Source organism: Lissotriton helveticus, chromosome 1_1, assembly GCF_964261635.1.
Source record: "Lissotriton helveticus chromosome 1_1, aLisHel1.1, whole genome shotgun sequence".
NCBI lineage: Eukaryota > Metazoa > Chordata > Amphibia > Caudata > Salamandridae > Lissotriton > Lissotriton helveticus.
In genome coordinates, this window is record NC_136057.1 from 665,560,199 (window position 1) to 665,576,608 (window position 16,410).

The window sequence follows — 16,410 nt, forward strand, 5'->3', positions numbered from 1 at the left end:
CTGGTCGCTCCTTTGAAACCATAGAGACCTCCGTTATGACAGGGAAGATCTCTAAATATTGTGGCTGGTAGTCCACCAGGCATGCAGAAGTTATTACCTCCCCTCCCTTGACAGATGGTGGGCATTCTGCCCAACTCTAAATTGGTCCCGAAGAATCAAAGGACAGAGCAATGTTTTTCCTCCGTCTTAAACACCTTAAGGAGCTAACCACCAGCTTTGAAACTCCCCTCCCCCGTTTTCTATTGGTGAATATTTCAATGTAGCATGACTGACTTTCAGACAACCATCAAAAATATGGATCTCTAATGGTTTAATGCTGTCAACCTGTGTTAGTAAGAATTTGTGGCCAGATGTACTACAAACTGGTTGCAAAATACTGGTCACAAATGCAAACCAGCAAACTCATAGGTCGGTTCACAAATTATCATTTCGTAGGGGGTCGCATTTCTACCTACCTCATAAATATTATTGAGGTAGTTTGAAAATTGGCTACACACTAGGAATCACTGCCATCACAGCATGGTGGCCTGCTGAGGTCAGCAGAGCACAATTTCTGTGGTTGCTTTTAAATAAAACATTTTTAATGCAACCTGTTTACCTTAGAGTAAAACAGGATGAGTTTAGAAAAATAAATTAAGTGTAAGTTTCATTTTTTAAGAGTAGGGAGTGGTCCATGTTGTCAATTTTCAAAAAGATGAAGAGTTCCCTTAGGGACCCATTTGCAAATGGCTTACCACTTTCTTTAAAGAGGTGGTGAAAGATTAATGTTTTGCAACTGGGATTTGGTTGCAAAACTTTAAAACATACCAATCCAATTTGGTATTTGGAAGGGATACCCTAAACACACCCCTTCCAAATATGGAATTGGTATTTGGTTGCAAACCTAAATAGTAATGGTTAGTGTGTTACCAAATTGCTATTTAGTTTTGTGCATAAGAAAATACCCTTTGCAGTTGCAAACGGCTAAATTCCCTGATGTGGACTGTTGGTGACTACAGAAAGGCTTTGTGCATCTAGCGTTTTATTCAGTATCATATATACATGTGTAAACACAATCTCATGAATTAATATCTATATCTATTAAATTTTTTTTAATACTTTTGGTTTGAAAGTATTTATTTATAATGCCATTTTAAGTGATTGTTCGTGTTTTATGAGTTATGCTAGTCCAAGATAAACTTTATGATGATGATAATGTTGAATTTTGTATGTTTTGGTTCTTGCATGCCATGGAGGGTATAGAGAAACTTGGGAGTTTTCGAGAACCAACCTGCTCTCTGACTCTTTGAGAAGCGGTCGCTCCCCACGCTCCCTGCCTGGATATCGCAGCGCTTGGCTCTCACTGCTTGCCTGTAAAAATATTGCTGCTTGGGTATCGTAGCGCTTGTTAGCATTACTCGCAAAGATCTTTGTGCCTGCTATTGTCCTTTGCTCGCATTTAATTTGTGGCGCTCGCATTGGTGGACTTTATAATTAATAATTATTGCCTGATTGTGCTGTTACCACTGCCCATAGCGTCTGCCCCAATCTCGTCCTGTTTCTGTTTTGTTTTCGCTGCCATTTTGTTTGTTGTGCCTCGTAGCCAGCCTCTCCACCCCGCTCCCGCCTCCCAGATGCTCCTCCCTCCCACTGACTGATTAGGCTCGTCCCGCTGAAAGCACTGCTGTGACCTCTCTGACTCTGTGAGAAGCGGTCGCTCCCCACGCTCCCTGCCTGGATATCGCTGCGCTTGGCTCTCACTGCTTGCCTGTAAAAATATTGCTGCTTGGGTATCGTAGCGCTTGTTACCATTACTCGCAAAGATCTTTGTGCCTGCTATTGTCCTTTGCTCGCATTTAATTTGTGGCGCTCGCATTGCTGGACTTTATAATTAATAATTATTGCCTGATTGTGCTGTTACCACTGCCCATAGCGTCTGCCCCAATCTCGTCCTGTTTCTGTTTTGTTTTCGCTGCCATTTTGTTTGTTGTGCCTCGTAGCCAGCCTCTCCACCCCGCTCCCGCCTCCCAGATGCTCCTCCCTCCCACTGACTGATTAGGCTCGTCCCGCTGAAAGCACTTCTGTGACCTCTCTGACTCTGTGAGAAGCGGTCGCTCCCCACGCTCCCTGCCTGGATATCGCTGCGCTTGGCTCTCACTGCTTGCCTGTAAAAATATTGCTGCTTGGGTATCGTAGCGCTTGTTACCATTACTCGCAAAGATCTTTGTGCCTGCTATTGTCCTTTGCTCGCATTTAATTTGTGGCGCTCGCATTGCTGGACTTTATAATTAATAATTATTGCCTGATTGTGCTGTTACCACTGCCCATAGCGTCTGCCCCAATCTCGTCCTGTTTCTGTTTTGTTTTCGCTGCCATTTTGTTTGTTGTGCCTCGTAGCCAGCCTCTCCACCCCGCTCCCGCCTCCCAGCTGCTCCTCCCTCCCACGGACTGAATAGGCTTGTCCCGCTGAAAGCACCGCTGTGACCTCTCTGACTCTGTGAGAAGCGGTCGCTCCCCACGCTCCCTGCCTGGATATCGCTGCGCTTGGCTCTCACTGCTTGCCTGTAAAAATATTGCTGCTTGGGTATCGTAGCGCTTGTTAGCATTACTCACAAAGATCTTTGTGCCTGCTATTGTCCTTTGCTCGCATTTAATTTGTGGCGCTCGCATTGCTGGACTTTATAATTAATAATTATTGCCTGCTTGTGCTGTTACCACTGCCCATAGCGTCTGCCCCAATCTCGTCCTGTTTCTGTTTTGTTTTCGCTGCCATTTTGTTTGTTGTGCCTCGTAGCCAGCCTCTCCACCCCGCTCCCGCCTCCCAGCTGCTCCTCCCTCGCTCCGCCCCCCTCCACTAGCCACTTATGACAGATGCATTCGCGCACAGCGTTCACGCGCAGCGGACGCGCCCCAAGCGCGCCGAAGCTGTGCCAAAGGTAAGCCCGTCTACGCCCGTCCATGCCTGGACCACGCCCAGGGCCCGACCCCCTGTCCCCCGCAATATACTCCCTGCCCGCATAACGTATGACGCCGCAACCCTCTCAGCCCTTAACCCCGGTCGCCCACCTATCTGCTACCAAGCAGCCCCAGGACACACCCATGGACCCTTCGGCTGCCACTCCTGCAAGTTCAACAGCACCAGGACCCACACCAAATCCACAATCTCCAAACAGAGCTCCGACACTAACCACCTGAAGTGCACCCTAATCAACACCCGCTCGGTCCACAGACACTCCATCGAACTCTGGAACCTACTCGACACTACATCGCCGGACGTCGCCTTCCTTACAGAAACCTGGATGAACGACTCATCAGCTCCCGACATCGCCATAGCCATCCCGGACGGCTACAAAATCATCCAAAAGGACCGCACCAACCAAACAGGAGGAGGAATCGCCATTGTCCATAGGAATACCATCCGCGTCTCGACCAGTTCCGACGACAACCTCACTACCGCCGAACACCTCCACTTCCAGATCCACATCGACCCCAAGACCACACTCAGAGGCACCCTCATCTACAGACCACCAGGACCCCGCACACAATTCAGTGAAGACATCGCTGAATTCATCAGCCCACATGCCCTCCCCTCAGAGAACTACATTCTACTGGGAGACCTCAACTTCCACCTGGAAAAGAAAAAAGACAGCAACTCCACCACCCTTCTGGACAACTTGGCCAACCTCGGACTCGAACAACTTGTCAATACCCCCACCCACTATGCCGGACACACGCTCGACCCAATCTTCACCTCCAGCAAGCACATCTCCTTCGATCACACCACAGCTCTCCATTGGACGGACCACAGCTGCGTTCCCTTCAACTACAAAAAAACCACGACCCACAACCCCCCACAACATATTGTCCGAAGAAACTGGAACAAAATTACCACCGACCACCTCTTCACATCGCTTCACCAAAACCCTCCTGCCAAATCATCGGATCCAAACCAAGCAGCCACCAACCTCACACAATGGATCACCCACAGCGCCGACGAACTAGCACCCCTGAAAAACCATCAAACCAAGCAAGGTAGCAAAAAAGCCCCCTGGTTCAACGATGATCTTAAGAAATCCAAGAAGTTCTGCCGTACCCTCGAGAAAGCCTGGAAAAAAAAAACAACTACGACAACCTGGCCACCTTCAAGAACGCCACCCGCAAACACCACCAACTGATCCGATCCCCCAAGAAATCAGCATTCAAGGATCGACTTGATAACAACGCCCAAAACAGCAAGGAACTATTCAACATCGTCAAAGATTTCACCAACCCCACCGCCGGCACCAACGACATCACTCCCTCCCAACACCTCTGCGACTCTCTATCCTCATTCTTCTGCAACAAAATCGTCGACATACATAACAGCTTTGAAAACCAGTCCGAAGACCAGCCCACTCCACCCACCTCCGAACCAAAACCGCACTCTAACAACCTTAGCGCCTGGAACCCAATCACCGCTGAAGACACCATCCGCCTGATGAACTCCATCCATTCAGGATCGCCAACCGACCCATGTCCCCACCACATTTTCAACAAAGCAGACTCCATTATCGCACCCCATCTCCGAGACGTCATCAGCTGCTCCTTCAACTCCGCCACCTTCCCGGAAAGCTGGAAACATGCCGAACTCAGCGCCCTTCTGAAGAAACCCACAGCAGACCCCACTGAACTTAAGAACTACCGCCCCATCTCGCTCCTCCCATTTCCTGCCAAAGTCATTGAGAAAGCCGTCAATAATCAGCTCGCCGCCTTCCTTGAATCCAACAAATCCCTCGACCCCTCACAGTCCGGCTTCCGAGCCAAACACAGCACTGAAACCGCCCTCATCGCAGCAACAGACGACATTCGGACTCTACTGGACAACGGAGAAACTGCCGCCCTCATCCTACTTGACCTCTCCGCAGCCTTTGACACAGTCTGTCATAGCACCCTCATACAATGCCTCAACAACGTCGGAATACAAGGAAAAGCATTAGACTGGATCATCTCGTTCCTCGCCGGAAGAACACAAAGAGTCCGCCTCCCCCCTTTCAAATCAGAGGCCACCAAAGTCATCTGCGGCATACCACAAGGATCATCACTCAGTCCCACCCTCTTCAACGTATACATGATTCCCCTCGCATCCATCGCGCCCCAACACAACCTCAACATCATCTCCTACGCAGACGACACCCAGCTTATCCTCTCACTCACCAAAGACCCAAACACCGCCAAAACCAACTTACACGAAGGAATGAAAGAAGTAGCCGAGTGGATGAAGAACAGCCGCCTAAAACTGAACTCAGACAAGACGGAAGTCCTCATCCTAGGATCATCCCCCTCTGCCTGGGATGACTCATGGTGGCCACCGGCCCTGGGAACCGCACCCATACCTACGGATCACGCACGTAACCTGGGCTTCATCCTGGACTCCTCCCTCTCGATGACCAGACAAGTCAACGCCATCTCCTCATCATGTTTCAACATCCTACGCATGCTCAAAAAAATCTTCCACTGGATCCCCACTGAAACAAGAAAGACGGTCACCCACGCACTGGTCAGAAGCCGCCTGGACTACGGAAATACCCTTTACGCCGGAACCCCAGCCAAACTACAGAAAAAACTCCAACGCATCCAAAACGCCTCAGCCAGACTCATACTGGACATCCCCCGTCAAGCTCACATTTCCGGTCACCTTAAAGACCTCCACTGGCTCCCCGTCAACAAGAGAATAACGTTCCGTCTCCTTACCCACGCACACAAAGCCCTCTATGACCTAGGACCCGAATGCCTCAACAAGCGACTGTCCTTCTACACCCCCACCCGCCATCTACGATCGTCCAATCAAGCCCTCGCCGATATTCCGCGCATCCATAAATCCACCATGGGGGGTAGATCCTTCTCCTACTTAGTGGCCAAAACCTGGAACTCTCTACCCACCCACCTCCGCCTTACACAAAACCACCTCTCCTTCAGAAAGCAACTTAAAACTTGGATATTCGATAAATAAAGCACCCCCCTCCCTCAAGCGCCTTGAGACCCTCTGGGTGAGTAGTGCGCTATACAAATTTCTGAACTTGAACTTGCTTTGTTTATGTATGTGGAACAAGAGGGGATTATGAGCTGATTACACCAAAGAACAATGCTCTATATTATCATAATAGTCCTACTACTCCCACTACATTGAAGGTGATAGATGAGCAGAAGCAAGGTACCCTGTGGATGTGTGGGATTGAAGACTTTCCTGTGTAATTGCATGGGTTCTGTTGATGCTGTTTCTTACCCTGGAAGGCAACAATCAAGTTCTTTCTTACGGGGATGGGGTGGGGGTTGAGAGAGAAACAACATTGAATTAAATAGGCATAAAAAATGTCTGACTGCTACATGGGACTGGTCTATCAATGAGCTGAAAAGCTGATTACATTTTGAATGAGCTCGACACTGATACTCTAGTCAATAACACTGGAATGTTCACTTGATTTAAGACATAGTCCAGAATAATCAGTCATGATAATGTCCTCTACTTTAACTAATATTTATTATAAATAATAGTAGACTTCATCATACCATCAGACTGAGTGTGTGGTTCTCATGGAAATCGCCTTAGGAAGTATTTGAAAAAATGCTTTCATAATCTGAATTCATTTAGCACAGATGTGGTGTGTGTGTGTGTGGGGGGGGGGCAAATATAGCTTTGTACACACTAATCTCTCATAGTGCAAAATCTATTTTTGTGAACATGCCAGGGAGTGTGGCAGGTATATATTTTAATGTTGTCCTCCTTCACATACAGATGCACTGAAAATTGTGCCTGTAACTTCTGCTGCTTCCCGATGTCAGTCGTAATCTAATACAGGACTGACACAAGAGAAGTTGCTATACATGTAGAGAACATATATGTCCCCTGTTGAAATTGGAGACCCCGTACTGTGCTATCCATGAAGTGCTGAAGTACATAATAAAATTTCCATCCCTAAATTAGGGATAGAATATTAATACTTTGCATTGTAATGCATTGTAGCATTTTATACTACCTGTTATCCCTACACACGGGTAACATGCCCATGCGTGGAATAATGTTGGGAGTTTTTGTAGTGCCCGATTGACCATAGAGACGCTCTTATCTTGTCTGAGATGCTGCACTCAACTGCAGGAAGTTTGAGGTTGTAAGGGGCAGGTGCACAGGTTACAACTCTGCAACCTGGTGGCACTGATTAGCTCTGTAGATGCTTATAAAGTGTGATTTCAAGGTCGCCTTTTCTATGCTGGCTACAGAGAAGGATGCACACTTAATTTACGGTGGTTCAGCAGGCTAAGCCCACAACAGAAGGGAGGAATTTTGGAGCTCTGCAAGGATGACACAAGGAAATTGCCATCTTATACATGATTATGGTACAGATGGGGGCTTCCAAAATTGTCTAGATCTGCAGGTATGGTTTAGGATTCCAGTCCTCTCTTTCTCTAGCCACAAGGCTGTTAGTAGCCACCAAGCAAGTTCTTGAATTTCAAAGTAAATTAGGACCTGTGTGCTCCAAAATTGTGGGCACACATTTGCAAGAGACTTTTTGCAACTCACAAACGAGTTACTGTAGTTTTATTAATCACAACCTATACATTTAGCAACCTCCACCCACATCCAACGCATCCACGTATGACTTGAGTTGATCAATACATATTGATTTTAAATAGATTAGATCGGATGAACAGCACACTAACTATGGTGAATACTTGCAAATTGTGGGAAAGTGTTCCAAAGAATGAGGATTGTTTTCACTCTTAAACTGTGGATGGCCGGCTGCTTTACAGCGTCTTATATATGCTAGGTTTAATTTCCCATTACACCAAATGAAGAAATAAAATATTGACATTGTGTTTGATTTTCATTTTACCAATGTGAAGACGTTTTCCAAAAAGAGACGTTTTATTTAATAAAAGAAAACAATTGTACACCTATAAAACACACTGTTCAATAAATAGAGCCCTCATTGTCCGTATTTTCAGCATCACCCACGTAAAAGAAATACACTCAGGACATGGTTAACTTGTCTACTCTAAAAGTATGAATGTTAAACTCTGCATTCGCAAAATGCATTGTCAAGGGCAGTTCACAAATGTTTCCATCTGCTACTGGACGCGGTTCTATTGTTGAGTCTTGTTATGGCTAAAAAGGCTTTTTCCTGCTTTCTTTCCTCATAAAGCAATACTGATATGAGGAGTGTATGACACGGAGAGGCGTTCCCTCCAGCTCAAGTCCCCTCCAGATGCTGTGCGCATTACGTCGCCACCGCACTGGGGTGATTTCTGTCTCCGTGATGCCTCCGATTGCGGCTTTTCTTGATGTCCTGCACGTGCTTCCACTTGGCCCCGCCCTTGTTGCGCTGCCGTCTTTTCTCCTTGTGCCACATCTGCTCGCAGTACTCGTCAAGGCTGAAGCTGGGGCTGCTGAGAAGTTGGATGTAATCTTTGTACCTCAGCCTTGACTCTGTTATTAAATCCCTGACACGCCCCTCCTCCTCTTCCAGTTTCTGTGTGTTTTCCATCTGCTCGTTCTCGATGACTTTCACAGCCAGCCTCACCACGGTGTGGACGAAGTTGTGCTCTTTCGCTCTGCAGTGGTAGACGCCCGAGTCCCTCTTCTGCAGACTTCGAATCAGGAGCCCGTATTCAGTCTTGATGAATCTTTCATCCGCTGGGAGCTATTGGATTAAAAAAAAAAACACATACAAAATCAAATGAAACAGAAAACAGACTAATTACACGTTCTACAAACTTGCATGGCCTAAAATGATGCCTCCTTTCCTTGAGCAGAATGCTATGATGTATTTATATTCAAAGCTTCTACGTAATTCAATGCATGCTGTTTTCTAAGGTCTTTAATCTTGTGCATTGAGGCTACAACACAACATCATGAAACACATTAAATAAGAATAAAGGGGAAGTGGACAGACGGTTTCAAAAAATAATAATTTGAACATCGTTTAAATAGATATTATTCAGCTAGTCAGTAAAGGCTTACTTCTGATCTGTGTTGGTGCTTGTACTAACACACACAGGCATCTCTAAAATAATAAATAATTGTATTTGTTCTTTTTCACTTTATTGTTCCATGAAAGGTGAATTGGTAACTTTGTGCATCATTAATAGACTTTACCAATGCTTAATTTGTAAAAGAATAAGAGGCATATTATCAAGCACGGCGTTAAAATTATCGCTGGTTTAGTGGCAGAAAACTGCTCCTAAAGCGGCGATAATGGGCTTGATAATATGCTCTGGAGAATTCCAATAGAAGCCCATGTTCACACCAGAACATGGACTTCAATTGGAATTCTCCAGGGCATATTATGAAGCCTATTATCGCCGCTTAAGGGGCAGTTTTCTGCCTCTAAACCGGCGATCATTTTTAACACCGTTCTTGATAATATGCCCCCTTGTGTCTGGCCCGAATTTTTCAAAGAGACGTACCCGGCGCCTCTGCTGAATGTTGGAGTTGATTAGTAAGGGTTTCTAGCTTTTATTTCAAATCATGACCCTTTCATTCATCGATATACTAACTCTGACCCTACACTGTATGTTGTAGGTTCCTCTGTGATCTTGCTTTCTTCATTTGTACTATTTTGATATCTTTCTCCTCCTTCCCTCTTTTTTACTTTTCTCTCTCTTAACCTGGGTTAAAGTCTGATAAATAAAAATAAGTTCCGGTCCCCATAAAAGAGAAGAGTACAGGTAGGACTCACATGCAAACACCAGCTCAAATTAAGCACTGACTATTTAGCTATCCATCTAGTCATTTAGGAAAATATTCCAGGTTGATGTACTTTGCAGAAATCTAACAGATAAATCTGAAAACAAAATAATCTATAGTGTTTGTGCTTTAATCATCTTAAGAAAAGCATTTACAATATATGAAAGTATGTGAATATATAGCGTTTAGGAAGATCCACAAAAGTGCAATATTCTTGTGAGCTAAGACCGAAGAAGGAGTAACACGCTGAATGAGAACAAGGAATTCACAGTACTAGCAGATGTGCAATGAGAAAGCCAAAAGTCGTTTCTTTACAGTCTATGTTTTGGGCTGAAAGCGTTGATTGCTTTTAGAAAGATAGTTGTACAATTTGAATAGTTTCAGTTTACATTTTGTACATATTCTGCCATCTAGTGGTTAATGGAAAATTTGCTCTTGATTTGCTTGAAAGGTGCTGAAGGTTAAGCTTTTAGCTTAGACATGGGAGATGAGTAGAGAAATTAAATCAATCAGGGTTCTAAAACTACCCACATATTACTGTCTTCCTTACGATTTCCTCTTGTGCTTCTTATGTTTGTCTCTGTGAGTGTTTGTGTGAAGGTGTTAATGCTCTGCAGCACGATTCAGGGTTGCTAAGGACATGAAAATTTCTAGCTTCAAAAACATTTATGCAATTTATACACTTAAGGAAGAAGTTTTGGATGCAACATGCATCTGTCACGTGTCCCAAAGGCAAACTAATATATTTCATTTTTGTGGTTGATTAAAGAAGTTCTAAATACATTCTTAAGTAACACCTTTCCCACCCATGAATGAACCAATCCTTGTTCCTGTGCCAATCTAATATAGTCTTAGAGCCCGCTGTAGAGGGCTGTACCGGCCACTAAAGACCTGCTCCAGCGAGCCAAAGGCAAAAGCCTTTAACAAGGGACCGGGCCTTTAACGGCCAGTAGAGTCTGCTATGGAGGGCTCTATGGCTAATAGAACATTCCGCCTCTAGAGAGCAGAATGTTTAAAATTGTAAAACCAAGGCCTCACTAAGCCAGAGGTGGTTGCAATCCCCTCTGGCAGCATGAGGTTTTTGTTAAACATTGGAATGTTGATGCCAGGGACTTCTACCAGCCATTAGAAGCCTGGAGCACTCCATTGTTTTCAATGCAACGCTCAACGTTCCAATGTTCTAATAAGGTTAAATGAATGCATGGGCAGAACTCCAAGTTTCAGTTCAAGAAATATTACCCTTGTGTGAGTGGGAGAGGGGTTGAAGCTACGGGTGGACCACCTTTTATAGGTACAAGTCAAGTGCATTATATAAACAGTGCATGTGTGTGATGATTTGTGTAATTTCTCATACATTACATTGCCAGTGCACCTCTTGCTGCACAGGGTGTTCCACCATTTGGTAAGGGAATTTCTATGGTTGATTTTCACTCTAGTGGGACTGTTTAGGAGCCCAGGGCTAGCTTAATGTCTAGTAGCAAAGCGTTGTGAACAGGGAGATCAGTGTTAAAGGGGTGAGCCACAAGGCCTAAAGTAGTGCTTAAGTAAGATGATGTGAGCTGAATTTTAAAAATGTCAGTAATCCTGTGATGTATTTTGGTCTAGAAGGGCTGAGCCATATTATGTTTGAAAAACATATGCTTAAGTGTTACTGTTGTCCCTCCCACACAAGCCCACAACCCACAGTAATGGTAAGAAACCCCCAGCACACACTTATCAGACCATCCCTCACTGCAAACTCTGTTGAACTAGCCCCTCACCCCACACTTTACTTTCTTACTCTTTCTTTTGTTTTCTTCCTTCTCTCTTTCTTTTTATTTTCTGCTCACACCAAGGGGCCTATTACGATGTCAGATGGACCATCTTGGAAACGGGACCGACCGACCTCCAGTCAGTCGTCCCGACCGCCTGATTAGGATGCGACTGAACACTGTTCGGTCATATTCCGACATTTCCCTATAGGAGCATGTGTTATGGCTGTATACCGGCCATAGTGCATGCTCCCCTGGGGAAAGGCCGACATTGAAACCCTGCCGAAAACTGTGCATTGTAATCCGGACGACATAAACCACCATTTGGATTACTGGCCAGTTCCTGACTGACCGATGGGCTCCATGAGCTCATCGGAAGCCAGCTGGAATGACCGGCCATTTTCAATTCTGACCAGCTGAATCAAAATCACCCAGTCAAAATTGAAACCAGCAATGTCTGTCGTTAGGCCTCCGACTTCAGTAAGACCTCCGACCTAGTGTCGGATGCCTTACGACCCACATTGGAATAGTGTGCACACTCAGGGTCTCACAGAGAATCTGTATCTAACTCCCTAGTGTCCTAAGTTTTGCTCTTGATGGAGCAGGATTTTTGCTAAATAAACCTGCTCAGATTAAACCTCCTTTTGTGTGAAAATTATTAACAAGTGTTGTGAATTAACTGAGAAAAATATTAACATGGGGTATTTGGAAAGGGAGACATGAAAATGTGCAGGAGAAAATGATAAATGATTCTTGTAGGCCACAAACGATCTCTGCATGAAAGGTAGCAGAGAAATAATGTTAAAAGATTTGAGCTTTAGCTAATTAGAATACATTAATAAAAGAGTTTTACATGAGTGACATTAATTGCATAAAATACTTGTTGAGAATATTTGCATTTATGTTAAGAATAACAGAAAACTAAAATGAATAATGTGATTGAGCTTTTTATGTGAATTAATAACTAAAGCTTGTTTTGTCTGCCTAGAGAAATGGCACACATGACAGAGAAGGCCTCAAACCACTGTTAAGATTAATTTGCTTTTCTTTTAAAGTAGGTTGTAAAGAAATGTAATTTGTCTTTGCAAATAGTGTTTGATATTTTTCTTGTTGATAGCTATGTGGATATTTCAGAACTTTCTTGCAGACCAGGGAAATGTTTTTAGTTTGTGGATAACTATCCTCGTAAAATGTTGCAACCTATTCTAAAATGTGTGCGAGCCACGGAAGGAGACCATCATGATTTCGTCTGCTGAAGGACGATGACGACACATCTAACAAAGAACTTTTGAAAGTCAGGTGCAATGGAAGTGCGGTGCAATGCAACCTTCCCCCCTCTCCGCTCCTACTCTTTCCAGCTTCTGTCCTCTGTCCTCAGCCCTCACATACCCTTGCCCTTTGTTCCCCACCCTGTTTTTCTGTGAACCTTAGACAGACTTCCTTTCGTCTCTATGGTTGTCTCTTCCCTTATCCTCACTCCCTCTCGTCCCTTACCCCCCACTACTTTCTCTCGCCTTTCACTCCTCCCCTAATTGTATTGCTGATTGTTTTATTTAATGTTTACTTGTTGATTTTCTTCTAGTATATTGTTGAACCACATTGTTGCACTTCCTGTCATCTCTCCTATTGTCTCCTACCGTATCCTCCCTCTATTTATGTCTCTCCCTCCCTCCTCTCTCAATGTTTTGAAACTGAACTATTTTGTCTGATGCCCGATGGAGCTACTTGGTTTAGCTATAGGGGAGATGGGCCTTGGTTTCCCTCCTTGGTCATCACCTACCCAGTCGGTCTTTAGGCAGACTTCTTTTCGTCTCCCCTTATTGTCTCTTCTCTAGCTCCTATCCTCTCTCCCCTGAATCTCTCCCCTTGCCTGCTACTCTGCCTACCCCCTGTCCTTTGTACCCTTTGACTAAGCACTCCTTCTCCCCTTGTTGGGGAAAGATCCAATATTTATACTCTGGAGTCTCAGTGAACCCACTGAGTGAGTCCACTGCGCCAAGGGAGCCACTCACACTTGAGGTATGGTATGGCACCCTTGCCAAAGCACTCCCTCTCCCCTTTTTGGGGAAGGATCCAGTATGTAGGCCTTGGAGTCTCAGAGACCTCTCTGAGAGAGTCCACTGCGTAAAGGGAGCCTCTCGCAATAGAGATAGGAAAGGGATACCACTTCCCCTGGGATCACAGCTTACTAGACTTTGGACGTTGCCTTGACTCGTCTACCGGTTTGTGTCCCCGTCACCCTTCCCCACTTCTCCCCATGCTGTGACTATCACCCTCCCCACCTCTTTCCCACCTTCATTCCCCTACTCCAACCCCCCCCTGAATCTCTCACCTTGCCTTCTTTTCCCCTTACGTATTTGTGCCTATTGTTTATCTCGACCTTACAAGTAACTATGTTGCCATGCTCTAAGAACTGTGTAACCTTTGTAACGATGTAACCTGTAACTATGATCTGATGCTCATGTAAAGCACTCTGATACCTCTGGGTCTAGCCAGCGCTATATAAAACTTTTCAAATAAATAAAAAATAAATAAATAAATCCTACATTTCTGGAGCAATGAAAACCGTGACTGCTCAAGATTTTGAAAAATATGAACGGACTTAACAATTTAGGGTATAACTACTAGTGTGAGGATTTATTTCTGGAGAAGGACTGTTGGCGATGGATGGTGATTGGCGAATGGTGTGCCTATTGATGAGAGAAGAGCCGTGTTGCTGTTTCCTTTCCTATTTGGCTGGATGATGCTGTCTGAACTTGACTCCTTATCTTTGCTCCTCATGCTTTGTGAGGTTGCCCCAGCTTTTCCTTCCTGTCGGAGTGTTAGCTCTTCTGACTATTTGCATGCTGTGATATAGTTTTCTCTCGGTTCGTATGAAATTCAGTAATTTGCCTTGATCTTATTATAATGTTTGTTTGTCACTTCTCGTATCCACTCACTCGTGCTTGTTAAACAATATGTTATTGTGAATTTACTTTCTCTCTCTTGTGAGAAAATTTATGTTTGAAACTTTATCATTTGATTGATCATTCATATGCTTAGGAAATAGATAAAAGCAAATTGATAAGTAATCAGAATCTGTCGTTATTGATGAATATTATTAATGTGGTTTGTATTCAGTGATCATTGGTTTGTGCAGACTATTCCCTTTGTTGTGGGTCCTCATAATGAGGGTATTATTCGTTTTGACAATTGTCAGTCCCTAACAACTCTCCAAAGAGCCATTGGAGGACCCAGTTATTAAGGGTATGGGCAAATTTAGTTTATGCTGGGAAAGACAGGTGGTTATTGAAATTGGTTATTGGTGGCGCGGCATCACTCTCAATGTACATCCACATATATTTCTACATTTTACATGCCCTATCATTGTCGTTTCTCCTACGCTATATCCCACACGTTTACCAATATAGTCGCACAATATTATACATTGTACCCTGTAATGTGTCATCGATATTAAATCTGTAACTGCTTATTTTTTCAACAAAACAGTTTTAACAAAAATAAATATTACCCTTGTAGAATGTGTTCTCAACATAACTTGTATTGTACTGCTTTCTATGCATATGTGTAAAATGACTGCATGTATAGAACACACCATCTGCCTAGTTCTTTGAAATCGAAGTCCCCTTATTAAAATTTCCATGTGAGACATATCTGTTTGGCTCTTACAAATTCTTGTGCTATCCTAATACACCATTGTTTTCTCCTAACATCATTGTGTGTAAACTCCTCTTGGTGTGTGTGGGCACAATATTGTACCGGTCAGAGCCATGTACACCAAGGACTGTGATTGTTGCTAAATACTGAGTCCAGTTAAATTGGGTGGGTGTCGTGCCATTCACCGTTTATGGACTTACAACCTATAAGAAATTGCTGCACTATTCTAAACCTAGCCATTGAACTTCAAGACGTTTAAAATGTGACAATTTTAGTCTGAATTGGTTTTATCAAATTGCTGATGCCATGGTTTTGTCATTTACTCTGAATGCACGTATTGAATGCTGCTTAATGTTCAATTTTATTTAATTCAGGTCTGAATTTTTGTGCTAAGTTTAGATTTTGTCCCGGATTGCCTCCCTGCTTTATTTGCTATGTGGGCCTGTAGTCACTGTTGGTCCACAATGTCTACTCCGAGGGTCTCCAAAAATTAAATAATATTAGCAGACTAGGGAAGTATATGTACATAAAACAATAGAAATTATTGAATCTCTCTCTATTAAGGAATTAGAACACGAGGCTAAAATCCAAAGTTTACATCCAATTTGATTTGTTTGAGCAGCACAAGTACAGGAAAAGAAATCTAGTATGAAATATTGATGGCCCGAATTGAAGCACTGGCTAACATTGAACACTGACAAAACTAATGCTTCCGTTTAGAGCACAAACAAAAGCCGGTATGTGGGAGTCAACATATCACACCACCTCTTAAAAGTAAAATGAAATTTTGAAACGCGGGAACCTCCGATTGCAAGTCAAATTTAGATTTTTGTGTGTAAATTAAATACAATATTCCACAATTTGGATATTTGATGTGCATTTGCTTCTGTATTTTTGTGTACTTTTTGAGGTTTAACTCCTAGAAATTGCTTCTAGTCGTGATTCAGTGGGGATCCACGGAGGTAAAAAGGTTAAGAACCTTTGGTCAAGTGTGAAATATAAAAACAAAAACATACAATTGTCAAAAGAAGTTGACCGATATATGCACAGATGAACATGTAAAAGCCTTAGGGGTATATTCACAAGAACGTGTGCTAAACATCACCAATAAATGGTAACGCGACTTTACACATCGCAGCCTATCGCGAGAAAACAACCCCATGTCAACGTGGAATTCACAACAAGGCGTTGCCATGCGATAGTCTGCGGCAACCGCGGCCAATGTCCGCGATACAACTACCTCGACGGAGATAAAAACACAAACATCAGTGTGAAAAAACATGCGCTGGGCCAAAGCACGAT

At 43.9% G+C, this 16,410-nt stretch overlaps 1 protein-coding gene across 1 annotated transcript in view; it reads right to left on the bottom strand.

Annotated features, from left to right (window-relative positions):
• Positions 1-7,860: 7,860 nt before the first annotated feature.
• SEMA3D (semaphorin 3D) overlaps positions 7,861-16,410 on the bottom strand; it is a 366,628-nt gene continuing 358,078 nt past the window's right edge. The window contains exon 18 of the mRNA XM_078674186.1: positions 7,861-8,654. Within this exon, the coding sequence (XP_078530312.1) occupies positions 8,232-8,654 (423 nt within the window). The 3' untranslated portion in view covers positions 7,861-8,231. The remainder of the gene's footprint in view (positions 8,655-16,410) is intronic.